The sequence below is a fragment of the Carettochelys insculpta genome, chromosome 5 (genome assembly GCF_033958435.1).
Source record: "Carettochelys insculpta isolate YL-2023 chromosome 5, ASM3395843v1, whole genome shotgun sequence".
Taxonomy (NCBI): Eukaryota; Metazoa; Chordata; order Testudines; family Carettochelyidae; genus Carettochelys; species Carettochelys insculpta.
In genome coordinates, this window is record NC_134141.1 from 70,917,596 (window position 1) to 70,930,532 (window position 12,937).

General features: G+C 42.5%; 1 protein-coding gene across 4 annotated transcripts in view; it reads right to left on the reverse strand.

Annotated features, from left to right (window-relative positions):
* The window catches only part of RGMB (repulsive guidance molecule BMP co-receptor b), a 31,282-nt gene that overhangs the window by 17,115 nt on the left and 1,230 nt on the right, over positions 1-12,937 (reverse strand). For 2 of the 4 annotated variants that reach the window (XM_074995287.1, XM_074995286.1), the window contains exons 2-4: positions 12,351-12,442; positions 8,538-8,761; positions 2,725-3,233 (exon numbers count right to left, since the gene is read on the reverse strand). In XM_074995287.1, coding sequence (XP_074851388.1) covers positions 2,725-3,233; positions 8,538-8,761; positions 12,351-12,355 — 738 coding nt within the window. In that variant the 5' untranslated portion in view covers positions 12,356-12,442. Of the gene's footprint in view, positions 1-2,724; positions 3,234-8,537; positions 11,702-12,350; positions 12,443-12,937 lie in introns of all 4 variants that reach the window. The other 2 variants (XM_074995288.1, XM_074995289.1) reach the window with 2 other exon arrangements.

The following is a 12,937-nucleotide window of genomic DNA, read 5'->3' on the forward strand; positions in this document are numbered from 1 at the left end:
CTAGTGGTAACCATGCTAAGAGGAGAAAATACATATAGCATCTATCAATCACCCTAGATCCATCCTAATCCTATGTAATGCCTCAAAACCCTTCCCTTGCCAGAAAAGTATGCAGATGAAACTGCAAGGTAAGCATCTGCTCATTAGTTTCTCCATGGAGTGGGTCAAGAGGTTCATCATCAGGTGGTATGTGATCCAAAATTCAGAATGTTGTTGAAAAACAAGTTTCTGAAAAACTGAAAGCCAATTGGAGAAAAAATAAAATCTCTTCTACAAACCCACAACATTCTTCTGCAGTGTTTCTAATCCAAAACACTGAATACTTGATAGCATGTGCAGTACTAAAAGTAATACTGACTTGAAACTGACTAGCTTCATCGCACTCCAAGCTAAGAGAAATACAAGTAAACAGTCTAAGGTGTTTAGATTCAGAGTTTCTATTCAAAGTAAATTTTTGAAATCTGTGTAATTCCTGTTGTAGCTGATTAGTTTTAAAATTAAACCAAGTAATACCCACTATGACGAGAGTAAATTGTGCCACAAAGTGATGGAAGCACCATCACTGGCAACCAGATGGAACAAGTCAATTCTGCACTGATAAGATAATTCAATAGGCCTTCTCTCTTCCTCAAAGGAGTCTGAGTTTCATAAAGAAACTGAGGGCTCAGAAAGAGGCATTAGTTCACAACATACATCTTGCAACGCTGTTAATGCAGCAGGTACGCAGTCTTCAGCTCCCACAAAGAGGTATTCTGATAAAAATTTGATTGCCTAGCAAAGAAAGAAAAACCTCAAGACTGCACAGCATCGAGCATGATCACTGGTGCCAATAAACCACTTTCCAGCATTCTGAAATGAATGCCTTCTTCCAGCTCTTTTACTAACTGCTTCTGCATATTTAACATCCCTATTTCTTATAAAGAGAAAGCACCAAACAGAACTTCTCCAAAGGGCTTGCAGAGCCAGGAGGAGAATACCACTTGCATAGCTTTATGTTGGAAATAACACAAGAACTATATGCCTAAGAATGAACAAGTTCTTCCAGCCACACATGGTACTGAAATTTACCCTCTTACATTAGCCCAAGTGAAGTTCTGTGACAAAATGACAAATGTGGAAGTACACACAGAGCTGTATACACACTAGGTGTTTTCCCTTTTCATCTCTACCAAGAGAGCCTCCCTGTTGCAAGGATGTTTTTTTTACAGCTGCCTAGGCAAACCTAGTATGAAGAAGTGTTCTGTAGTCTGTGAAGTATTTTCCTATGTGTAAGTGTCTTCAAAAATCAGCTTCAGTAAACAAAGTTGCAAATTTGTTTTCAGAAGCAGATTATGGATAAGTATTCACCTTTCAAGTTTTATATGGACATGCAGATTGTGCTTCAGCAGATAGTGCTTTGACAAAAGGGCTCATTAAAAACATCCCAGGCTTTAAATTTTTACTAGTCAGCCTAGAACTGGTTCTTTTACACAACTCCACTACCGAACTGAACAGTGACCCAGAAAATGACAACAGCAAGGCTGCTCTTAATTATTTTTTTAAGTGTTACCACAATGTTGCCTTAGGATTAAATTTGCAGATCCTGTCCTCAATAGCCAGCAACTGAGAGGAGAACACCTCAAGATTAGACTATGGGGAGGTGGTGTCTGGGCACAGTAAACAGAGTTTAAATATTAAAGTATTTTCCCCCAGATTGTGTGTGGTGATTACTGTTTCACCTCTGAATGTGATTTCCATGAGGAACCACTGTTTTATTAAAGGAAGGGAATCTGCTTCCATTTTTAAGAAATATTTAACTATAGTTTTTTTTAAGAATAGTTTATTCTGTAGTTGAAAGAACACACCAGGCTATGTATTATATTTCCTTTAATGATCTAAGAACAACCTCAAGCATGTCCACCTCATCCTTCTCTTGGCGCACACATGCTTGCTGGCTTTTCACTGTTTTCCTTTCTACCTTTCTGTTCTTATTACTGGTAAGAATCCTCTCTGGGGTGGTCAGGGCATTCATCCTCAATCAAAACAGAGAAGCTGATAATACAATGTACCACACCACCACTTTTAGCAACAGACATGTTAAAGTTATTTGTCATACAGTACATATTTCAGACAAATTAGACTTGATAATTGAAATGGCCCAATAAATTCCATGACAATTCATCTGGTCTCTCAAGACAATTCATCTGATCTCTCCTGCATTTTGCACATCTTTCTACTTTCAAATATACTTTACAGTTCTTTTTCCTTCTCTGTTAGCTCAGAGCTCTTGAGTCCTATGTACTTTTCCAAAAGCATGAGTCTAGAAGTGTGGGACAGTACTGGATGCTCAACTCTGTTACACTGTGAAGTTTTGTAGATTAACACAAAGCAGCTAAAACAGTCACCTTCTGCTTAAATCTCAAAGAATTTCAGTTTACATCCAGTTCCACCTACTGTGGATTTAAGTGTTAATCTTCGATCTCAAGCATTCCTGACGAGGAGAGGCAGGTTCCTCCTTTATTTAAAAAAAGGTTTCCCTTTTGCTCAGACAGGCTTTCAGAAAAAAAACCTGCTCATCTATGTATCAACAGAACATATTGAACAAAACACTTCTGCCCTGTAAGTCTAAAAACAGAGTCGTAAATGGTTTAGTCCGTATTGTAATTTTGTTCTTTACTCCCAGGTCCACTCACAAACACTGCAGGGTGGGCATGGGGAAAGGAGGAGAAAGAAAACAACGCATACCTTATTTGTAGCAGTAGCACTGGATCCTGGGACCAGAGGGACATTTGTCACTTGAACGGATAAGTAGTTATTGTCTATGAGAGGCCAGGCACCTTCCACTTTGCAGGTCTGAAAGTGATCCTTAAAAGTCCTAAGGTGAGGATCACCAAACAAACCACAAAACAGTTCAGCAGGAGGGGTTTGCTCCCTTCCCCGAAGTTCTCTGGTTCCTATGCGGCCACTGTAATTACAGGGATCATGGGTAGCTTCAGGGTTAGTAGATGACGTTGGCCCATCCTTGGAGCAGTTTCTCTGGCTCATGAGGTCGCTGATTCCAAGCACAGCAGAATGGTAAACTAGGTTTCCACGACAGACTTTGGAATTGCGATAGGTGCAGGCAGAATATGCCCGCAGGGCTTTGCAGAATTCCAAATCAAAGCCATCAAGAGCAGAGTTTAGATGTGAAGTTAATGACACAAAGTCTGTGGTACACTTTTGGATTCGGCATGGTGTTTGTAGCTGGCAGTCACCTAAGCACACAAATGAAAAGGGGTGGGGAAGAGAGAGTAAACATTTTAGAGCACAATTCATTTCTTCCCCTGAAGACTATGATAGGAGCCTTAAGGTAACTCACCAGATAATTTCTCTAATTGGAAAGTTTGCGGCCATATTGATTAAAAGAAAAAAGTTAGAAAACTAAGAAGCAATAAAGACTGTCTCTCTTAAAACACTGAGATGACACAGAGGTGGGTAATTTCCACACAAAATGGCAGGGGGGTAGTTGATTTTAAAAAGTGATGAGTTTCTGGATACAAATGCAGTGCTCCTTCTCCATGTTATACCAAAATATTACAGATCCATGCTTAAATAAATAATTTAAATCAACAACTATATATCTTCTAATATTTATAATGACAAGTTAAAGGTATTAGTTGTTTTTTTAAATAGTATTTCTGAATAGAGAGGTGATTTTGCCACAAGTTTAAGCATACAGATAGTGTCCTCTACTGTAGGATATGCTCAAATAATGCACAGACCATAGTAACACCCTTTCCAAAAAGAGGGGAAAAAAATGCAGCTATAGAACTCAGATGACTTTCATTCTCAGGCACTAACTGATGCAGAACTACTAGTGGCATTTTCTTCACACAAATAAAAAAAAACTGTGTTATACTTTAAAGCAACAGTTAAGGTTTTGTCAGCTGTGGGAACCAAGCACAGCAATAGCACCTTGGATCTTGGGATGCAGGGCACACATGGAGAGGGAAACAGATCATGAATTGCAAGTGTTTTCATATAGATAAGACAGACCAGTTTCACATGGTGCCATGGTCACCTGGCTTCTAGAGAGGAAGTATAGCTGCAATCCTGGCAAGTCACTGCTTCCCCCAGCCCTTAATGTCATGCTTCCCAATCCTCTAGCATTACCCTGTGCACTACACTTACCACAGAACTACTCATGGAGGAGGGGAAAACAAGACAAAGAATTGCAGGCAGGACTGAAAGAGGTACAAAAGCAGACAGATTTCAGCGCAATTAGAACCGGAAGACTTGGCTCTGTGTATAACATACACCACCTTATTGATTGCAAGAAAACATCCAACTGCATTTATTTAATTCAATAAACTGGAACAGCCATATAACATTTATTTTAATAAACGCACTGAGTGGGGACCCTAATCAGCTATTCAATGCCAAGTGTAGATGACTTGGGAAAGAAAAGCAAGCAGGTATTTCACACGAATGGCTTGTGTTCACTAAACAGAAACAACTTTGTGCAACACATCTGGCTACATATAGATATATTTTTTAAAAAAATGTTACTTAGGTATTCTACATGCTATTTTGCTTTTTTATAATCTAGCGTCATCCACAGTATACCAGACGCACTGAACATAAGCTCTGCCCTAAAGAATTCACAATCTAGAAAGACTCAATCATATGCAACACACTATGACTGAAAAAAAGACAAGACTGTGTTCACATACCACCCTGGAGAAGGGAAGGGTTAAGGAAGTGGAATGATTAGGACAGGAAAAAGGTTACATTAATACTTAGATATCCAGTCAGATACCAAGTTTTGGTGATCTTTTACTTAATACTCCTCTTATACAGACGCTAAAAAAAAAAAAAATCAAGAACTATAGGCTTATATCCAGCATTTACACATTCCTGTATCCTGTCAAATTTTAATCAGGAAGGTATAAAAGCTTTGAGAGTGAAAATGCTTTTAATGAACATTCAAACTTTCATAAGTTAACATTCAAGTCTAGGTAAACTTAGAAAGAAACATGTGAAATATTAGTCCATCTTTCTTACACCAAAAATAAATTTCTTTCTGATTCTGGAGTGTAGAGCTGGATACATTTCCTATTTAAACAACTGACAATATTACTTTAAATACTCTACACTGCAGTTAAATTAAGCTTCTCTCTACCTGACACTATTAAAAGTATTAAAATAATTAAAAGATGTTTTTCGTCTAATTCCAACTAGAATATCCTTGAGGTGTCTCATGACTAATCACTGACTGTCTTTAAACCCTACTCTGGAGAACAAGATTTTTAAAAATCACGTTATGTATTAAGGAACTTAATACTACATAATTTAGGACTTCACACAATAGCAAGCTGTCCAAGCACCAACAGCTTCCCATTAAAAATATGTTCTAGCTATTTGTTCTTTTTTATGAGCTATAAAATTCAGTTGTGCATACATTTGTTTGACATTACAAAGTCATAAAATATTAGGTGTAAGAAGAGTGTGGAAATATTTATGAAAACAACGCTTCAATGTGTAAGCTCTGTGCTGGTGGGGGAAATGCAAAAATACATTATTTTAAACAGTCTTTCCCCACCCATCAAGCTTTCTTTATAGATTGCTTTTTGCTCATATCCCTTGACTTCAAAAAATTCTGCTTAAAGTGGTCTTAAACCACATACACATTAAAATTGATGGGAAAGAAAGCAAGCCCTTAGTATTTTTAACTTTATTTGTTATCTGGAATTCAGAAGTGAAAGAGCAGTGAGAAAATAGGCTCATCAGTTTTGTCTCCTAATCTAAGATGACCCACCTTTATGATGAATAACTCACACTCAGATAAAGCCAATCTTCATGAATTTATTACACAGCACATGCTTCGCCTCTTATTGGTGAACTCTGTCATAGCACCAAAACGAGGTAAATTTTAAAAAAATATCAACACACATTTTATACCCTCTTATTGTTATAAAAACATAAAATCAAAAAGTGATATTTATGTAAGGTAAACTACAATGGTGATGAGGCAAACTATAAAAGCAGGTGCCTGCCCATCTGCAAAACTGCACTTGGCTAACCACTGCACAATAATACACAGACACCATTTCATTTCAAAAACACTGTTCTGAGAGGACCAGCACTGCAGTGAGATACAGGTAACAAGTCACTTTATTAAATCTGAAGGATGCTGTTTGGCAAACATTTATGCATGTTAAAAGTCAGCTATTAGCTAAATAGAACATTCTTCCACAGAAACAGACCGTCACTGTAGAAAATGGCTCAGCAGTTTGAGCACTGGCCTGCTAAACACAGGACTGTGAGCTCAATCCTTGAGGGGGGCCATTTAGAGATCTAGGGCAAATAGATTATAAAAAAACTGTCAGGGATGGTGACAGGTCTTGCTATGAGTGCAGGGGACTGGAATCAATGACTTCTACAGGTCCCTTCCAGCTCTATGAGATAGGTATATCTCAAATTTCTGGTTGAAAACAATATGGACTTTACTGAGGATGCTTTTATGGAATGTGGCATTTTCTAATTTTTCTTGAAATAGGCAAAAGAAAACTAACTTCTAAGCTAAACTCTACCAGTTAATGACATGTGGACTAATAAACAGATTTAATTGTTATCATACCATATTTTATTGTGTTCTATATAGGTTGCAGTCATTTGATTAGAACTTTTGCTAAAATAGTATTAGGCGTAGACTATGGCTGGCTTTTCACTGTAGATTATCTGAGGGACAGTTCAAATGAACAGTGCATGTCACTTTTGCCCATAACTCCAGCACAGAAATATTTAAGTATTACCAATAATGAGAGATACAAGTGATCAATAAACAACAAAGCCATTTCTATGGGGGCACTTTTGAAGAGGTCTGATAAGAGTTTGCCTTGCTCTCCAAAATAATTTTAAAAAATACTGGAACAATTTAAAAACCACTATACATGTCTTTTCTTTCTACTCCACTACACCTCCAGAATATTAGGACAAGCAGCAATGGATTTAAATTGCAACAAGGGAAGTTTATACTGGGCTTTAGAAAATCTTCCTGTCAGGGTGGGTAGGCACAAGAATAAACTGCCTAGGTTGGTTGTGGAATCTCCATCACTGGAAATATTTAAGAATAAGTTAGATAAACATCCATCAGGGATGATCTAGATGGTGCTTGCTCCTGCAGAGATCTGGACTTGATGACCGCTGGAGGTCCCTTCCAGTTCTGGTATTCTATGATTATTATTAAAGACACTTCCCCTCATGCACAGGAGGGGGAAAAATCACTATATTCTCCATGTGAATGCTAAACTTTTTGATTAAAAGATGTAAAATACAGATTTCTTCTTCTATATTGTCACCCTAGGGCCTGTTTAAGAGGCTGATCTTTAATGTCTATGTTTTGCTAACCCTAACGCACTCAACATAATGTGTATTCTACGAAACAGAGATAGACTCAGTGACTATCATTACTGTTCTGAATCTCTTACAAACCATGCATTTTTCCATGTGACACCTTGCAAAGGACTGCTATTCTAGACTCTTACCTACAGACAACATTGTTTTAAACTGGGTTTCTTCCCATCAACAACTTAAAGGATTGTTTCCTCTCTTAAATCACCATCACCATCATCTTCACATTCACAGACAATCCTCTTAAAATCTCAAATTACACATTACTCCATTTCAATCCCAAAGAACCTTGCTCTTCCTCCTTACTTCACCCTTCAGAAATTTTTTCAGTAGTGGAATGTGACTCCGCTAGGAAATATTTTAGAGGAAGCAAATACTAAAGGAAACTGCACATCACAAATGTGATGGATTGCCCCCATCTGATGGACATTAACCCTAGAGACCCAAAAAAGCCTAGCCAGTCTGATCAAGTTTTATGAGAAAAGGGAAAAAACACCATGAAACTACCAATCTGTGTTAAGGCATGATTTGAGAAACTTTAAAACTACATCTAGGCCGGTAAAGAAAATTAAAACTATTTTGTTAACAGCTTGTTTACCTTCCCCACCATCCCCCAACTCCAACTGCAAGGAACAGAAAAAAAAAGCAGCACAAGGTTCCCTCTCTCTCGTTCTCCGCCGAGGAGGCAGTGGAGGAAAGAGAAACCTGATATCAGTCCTGACTTTCAGTAAACATTACCGCAGTGAGCAATAAAGCCCCGTAGGTCTAAAGCTCACACGCAGCCCCTTCCCCAAACGCAGCCAGCTCCCCTCCCTCCAAGGCTGCCTAGCCAGGCTAGGGAGCGGGGATTTCCCCAAGGTTTACGGGCCGGGGGAAGAAATCAGCTCCCCCAGGATCTCACAAGCCAATCAAGGAGGAACTTCGCTCCCTTGTCCTCGCTCTTCCCGCCCCTCAAACTCCGGCGACTCCCCGTCCTAGCCCAGGAACGACTGGTCCCGAGAGACAAAAGGACACGGCTGGGGTGGGAAGCAGGTAACATGCCAGCCAGCGCCCCAGCTCCTCCACCCGAACTACGCTGGGCCAGGGGCTGTGGCGGAGCCCGGCTGCCACCCCCAGCCAAGCGGGGAAGGAGCGGCGCTGCCCCGGGCACGGAGAGGCGGCGGTACCTGTGCGCAGCAAAAGCCCCAGGCTGAAGAGGAGGACCAAAGCGGGCGGCGGCTGGTGAGGCCGGCGGCGGCGCTGCTCAGCCCCGGCGGCGGCGCAGGAAGGTGCTGCTCTCCCCATGCCAGTCCATGCAGGTCTGCGGGACTCCAGCGGAGGCGGAGGCGGCGACGGGACAGGGCTGCTGCATAGGCAGGCGAGCGGGCCTCCTCGCTTCCTCTTCTTCCTCCTTCAGCCCCACGGCGGGCAGAGACCGCCAGCAGGCCAGGCGGGGGCGGAGGCGGGGGCGGAGGCGGGCGCAGCCAGGCGGCACAGCATTGCGGGGGAGACACAAACACAAAGAGTGAGGCTAGCCCCCAAAACGCGCGGAGCGCTAGAGCTCGGCCTGCGCCGCTCCCGCACCGCTCTCCCGACCAACCAATCAATCTCAACTCCGCACTCGCCCGCCTCCCATTGGCTCACCACGCCTGTCCGACAAGCCCGGCGCGAGCCTCATAGGAGGCCGGCCCTTCCCGCCCGCCCCCGCCCCCGCCCCCGCCGAGCCCTCTCCTCTCAGAAGAGAGTTGGGCGGACTGTGGAGGAGGCTCTGAGGTGGTTTGCTGGCGGCTCGCCGCCTGCCGGGTTTATTGTTTTCGTGCAGCGGATTCGCGATGCACCCGGCAGCCCCAGACAGAGCGTCTCTCCAGCAGGCCGCCTGCCCGGACTCTCGCCTCACTTAGGCACCTCCCTGCCTCTTTCAGCTGCCTTTCCTCCCGGTGGGAGCCCCACCCTAGTGCTCTGCGCCCTTAAAGCTGCGGGTTCATTTCTGGCGCTGATCCCTGCCTCGGCAGACGCTGCTTTCTAACGAGTACAGGTTCGGTCCAAGGCCCTGGTTGTGTCATCTAAGAAACGCTTTCCAAAATCACGTGCTTCAGATGGCTTCATCTTCGCAGCAGCAGCTCACATCCTCGGGACCGCTGCGCCAAGCATTCGCATTTGGAACGTGGGGTTTGCCAGCGTTCCTAATCGGAATGCAGGCGCAGCGGTGCCTGCCTTGTGATTGGCTGCGGTGGGTATCAATGGGCTGTGGGAGGAGTCCGCTCGAGGGAATGACTTCACCTTCTGCCAGTGCTCCGTAGCTAGTTTCCGGTGATTTTCTATCCTTAAGTTAATATCGCAACACTCTATCGGCCTCGGCTGACAGCCGTGTTGTTCCCGCATGCTCTGATTAAACAGGCATGTCGGATTCGTGAATGTTGTGTTTACACGAGACTGGGCGAATTTTAACATCTTGCTTATTTTACGAAAACTTAGATTTTGGCGACATCGCTAAAATCTAAGTAGAAGGAATCTCACAGTTGTAAGGCTGCTAATTTGCATGCAGGGGCATCAGGCGAACTGCTGACTGGCTCCTATGCAAGCAAATAGGCCCTTGATTATGGAGAGGAAACTTCAGACAAAGGGACAGAAGAAGAGGAAATACACAAAAGGGAATTGTTCTGACTGATATCCAATTTTGTTGTCAGTAGGTGTGAAGTGAAATCTAATCTTCATGAATTGCTTCACTGCTTGAATCCACTTTCCCTTCCTCTTTCATAAGCAGCCACATTTCTCTTTGGTGTAGTAAGTGGGACATACTTTACCCCTTTCCTTCCAGCTCCCAGAACTGCTCTGTGTTGAGGAGACCAGGTACAGAAAAATGGGATTTCTATAAGCAGTGCTTCTTTTTTTAATAATAATAGTTAATCATATTAAAACTAGCAGGCCTATCCGATAGGCCTCATATAATGATGTATATTTGCATAGGTGCTAGAACTAGAGGTGCCGCGGCACCCCTTGGCTCGAAATGTTTTCCATATACAGGTTTTATAGTTGTCTCAGCACGCCCACTCTGCATATTTTTCAGCACTGGTGATCACAGCCACAGCAATTCCCTCATTTCTTTGTTAAGTTGTACTGAAATTTGGCCAGGGTGATACACCTTCTCCCTCCCCATTTCTCTACCCCAATCAAAGGCATAAGGCATCAAGGAAAAATAATTCAGTGGAATGAAAAAAGGAAAGAAAAGTTTTAGAAACTGCCATTTCTTGGATTAATCCATTTGTTTTTACAAAAAAGCCTGTATCTGCACAAACTACTGTGCCAGTATAATAACTTGTCCACATCTATTTGCTATGAATGACAAAGACTGCCATGGTTAACTTTTGTCAAGCGAACGTAATTATATATTAAACTAAACAGATTTACAGTGACCTTTTGCACTGCTGCATCCTGTAGTTGTGCCCAGAACAAAGCTCTGACTTCCCCTTAGGCATGATACTAACCTCGCATTTTACATTCACAATATCCTACTGGCACCAGTATTGCACATAGGAATTGATTTGTTCTGTACCCTGGACATTAACCATCACCTTTAGAGCAATTATCCTACAGAATTATGCTATGCATAATTAGTTAAAACAACAACACATGCAACACAAGTGGACACATCCCAAGAATTTCGAAAATAGAGCTTTCACTCCATCCTTAAGGCATCCCATTTGATGACTCACTAAAGAAACATGAAAGGCTATGTCTACACAGCTCTGCACCAGGAAAACTCCAAGTGACTTGATTTTCTTGCTTGCGTTGACTTTTTAGAGTCACCATTTTCACGCTGGGGTTCCTTAAGTTATTTATTTTTCTCCAATGTGCATTACTTTACATTTATCCACATTAAATTCAATTTAGAATCAGATCCTAAAATCCCTACTGAGGTAACATTCTCACTGAAGTCAGTGGGGCCTTTGCCTGATTGAAGCCGCCTGGTTTTGTTGCAGTTCTCTCCCAGAGCGCCTTAGTTCTGTTCTTTGACATTAGAGGGCGGACTTGAGTTACTCCAAATACTGTATTTGAGCCCTGAAATGTAACTGTGTTCATTCAAAGGAGAAACTACATTTGAGCTGAGGTTGGATTGTAAAATTTGTCAAACCTTTGATCCAGATGCCTAATAGTTGCATTTGTATTATTATAAAATGTATAATCCTCGAGCAGGTCTCTGTTAATTTTCACAGTAATACCGGGAGATAAAACAAAGCAGCAGAAATGTAGCACTTTAAAGACTAACAAAATGATTTATTTGGTGATGAGCTTTCCTGGGACAGACCCACTTCAGCAGAGGTTCCTGTGTCAGGTTATTGAACTGGCTGAGCTGTTGGCATGGAAAGGTCATCCTTAGCGTGCGCTGCGCTTTGGAACGGGAGTCAATTACTAATTAATTGAAATTAATTACACTTTGTTACTAACACCAACCGAGTTGTCTGCATGGATTTTTGAGGCTTACGTTGAATTTTATAAAGGAGGAGCCCAGAGGTGAGAGGGGAAATGTAAAAACAAGCAAGGAAGTCAAGATTTTTAAAAGCCTCGGATCTTTCCTTCTTGCTTTCCCTTTCCCCACGGCAATGGAAGGGAAAAGGAAACAAAACAGCAAAATAAGCAATGACCTGGCCAGAAAACAAAACAAAACAAAACAAAACAAAGCGAACTTTCAGGAACGGTAACTGCGCAGAAGTCAAACACCTGCAAGCATTACTGCGTTTGAAACAACAGGCGGTTCCTTTGCCACAGGGAACATGCCCCAGTTGCTACCCTCTCCGTTCCAGACCCACAAAACGCGTGTGCTCTTGGTCTGCTTATTCCACTGGTGTCTGTAGGAGGAAGAGCGGGGACTCAAGCCTGGGCGATCGCTTTGCAAAACGCGTCATTCTACTCCCCGCTCTTTCTCTTTGCCGGTGCGACGAAAGCAGAAATATCAGCAATAAGTGCTTAATAAATCGACTGCGAAATAGTTTTGTACTTACATCATATTTAACCCTTAAGGCGCTCCGCGGATCGCTGGAGTCAACGCTGCATCGGGTTCTCCTAGAGGGTGGGATACTTTGCAAATTAGGACCTGTATATTAGACAATAAAAAACGTTATGTCGGAAGGCCTGGGAAGCGTTCAGTATTTGGCCCTAGAGACACTAGATTGCTGTGGTCCTGGACTATGCAGATACCGACTAAAGTAGCAGGTGCAGAAAGCATTTGGAAGCCGCCTGCCAGAACTGGTGAGGTGCTTCTCTTCCTGCCCGTTGCTCTCAGGAAACCAGCCCAATCTTCCCTCCGGATTAACCTTTCCCGAGCCAGAAACTCCCAAGGAAGCTTGAAGAATCTGCCGTGTTCACCCCCCGCTCCACCCGCACGCACACACACCCGCTCACACTTTGCAGGCAACGCAGTTCCTGCCATCAATGACACTTTCGTTTTCCTAACGCTGCCCGGGTTTGAATTTAGCTGCCAAGAACCTGATAAGCGGAGAAAGTGGCAATGCAAAAATGGAAACACCCCGGCCAACTTCTTCTTTCTCCCACAGGGCTTCAAAACAAAAACAAAAACAAAAAACAACAG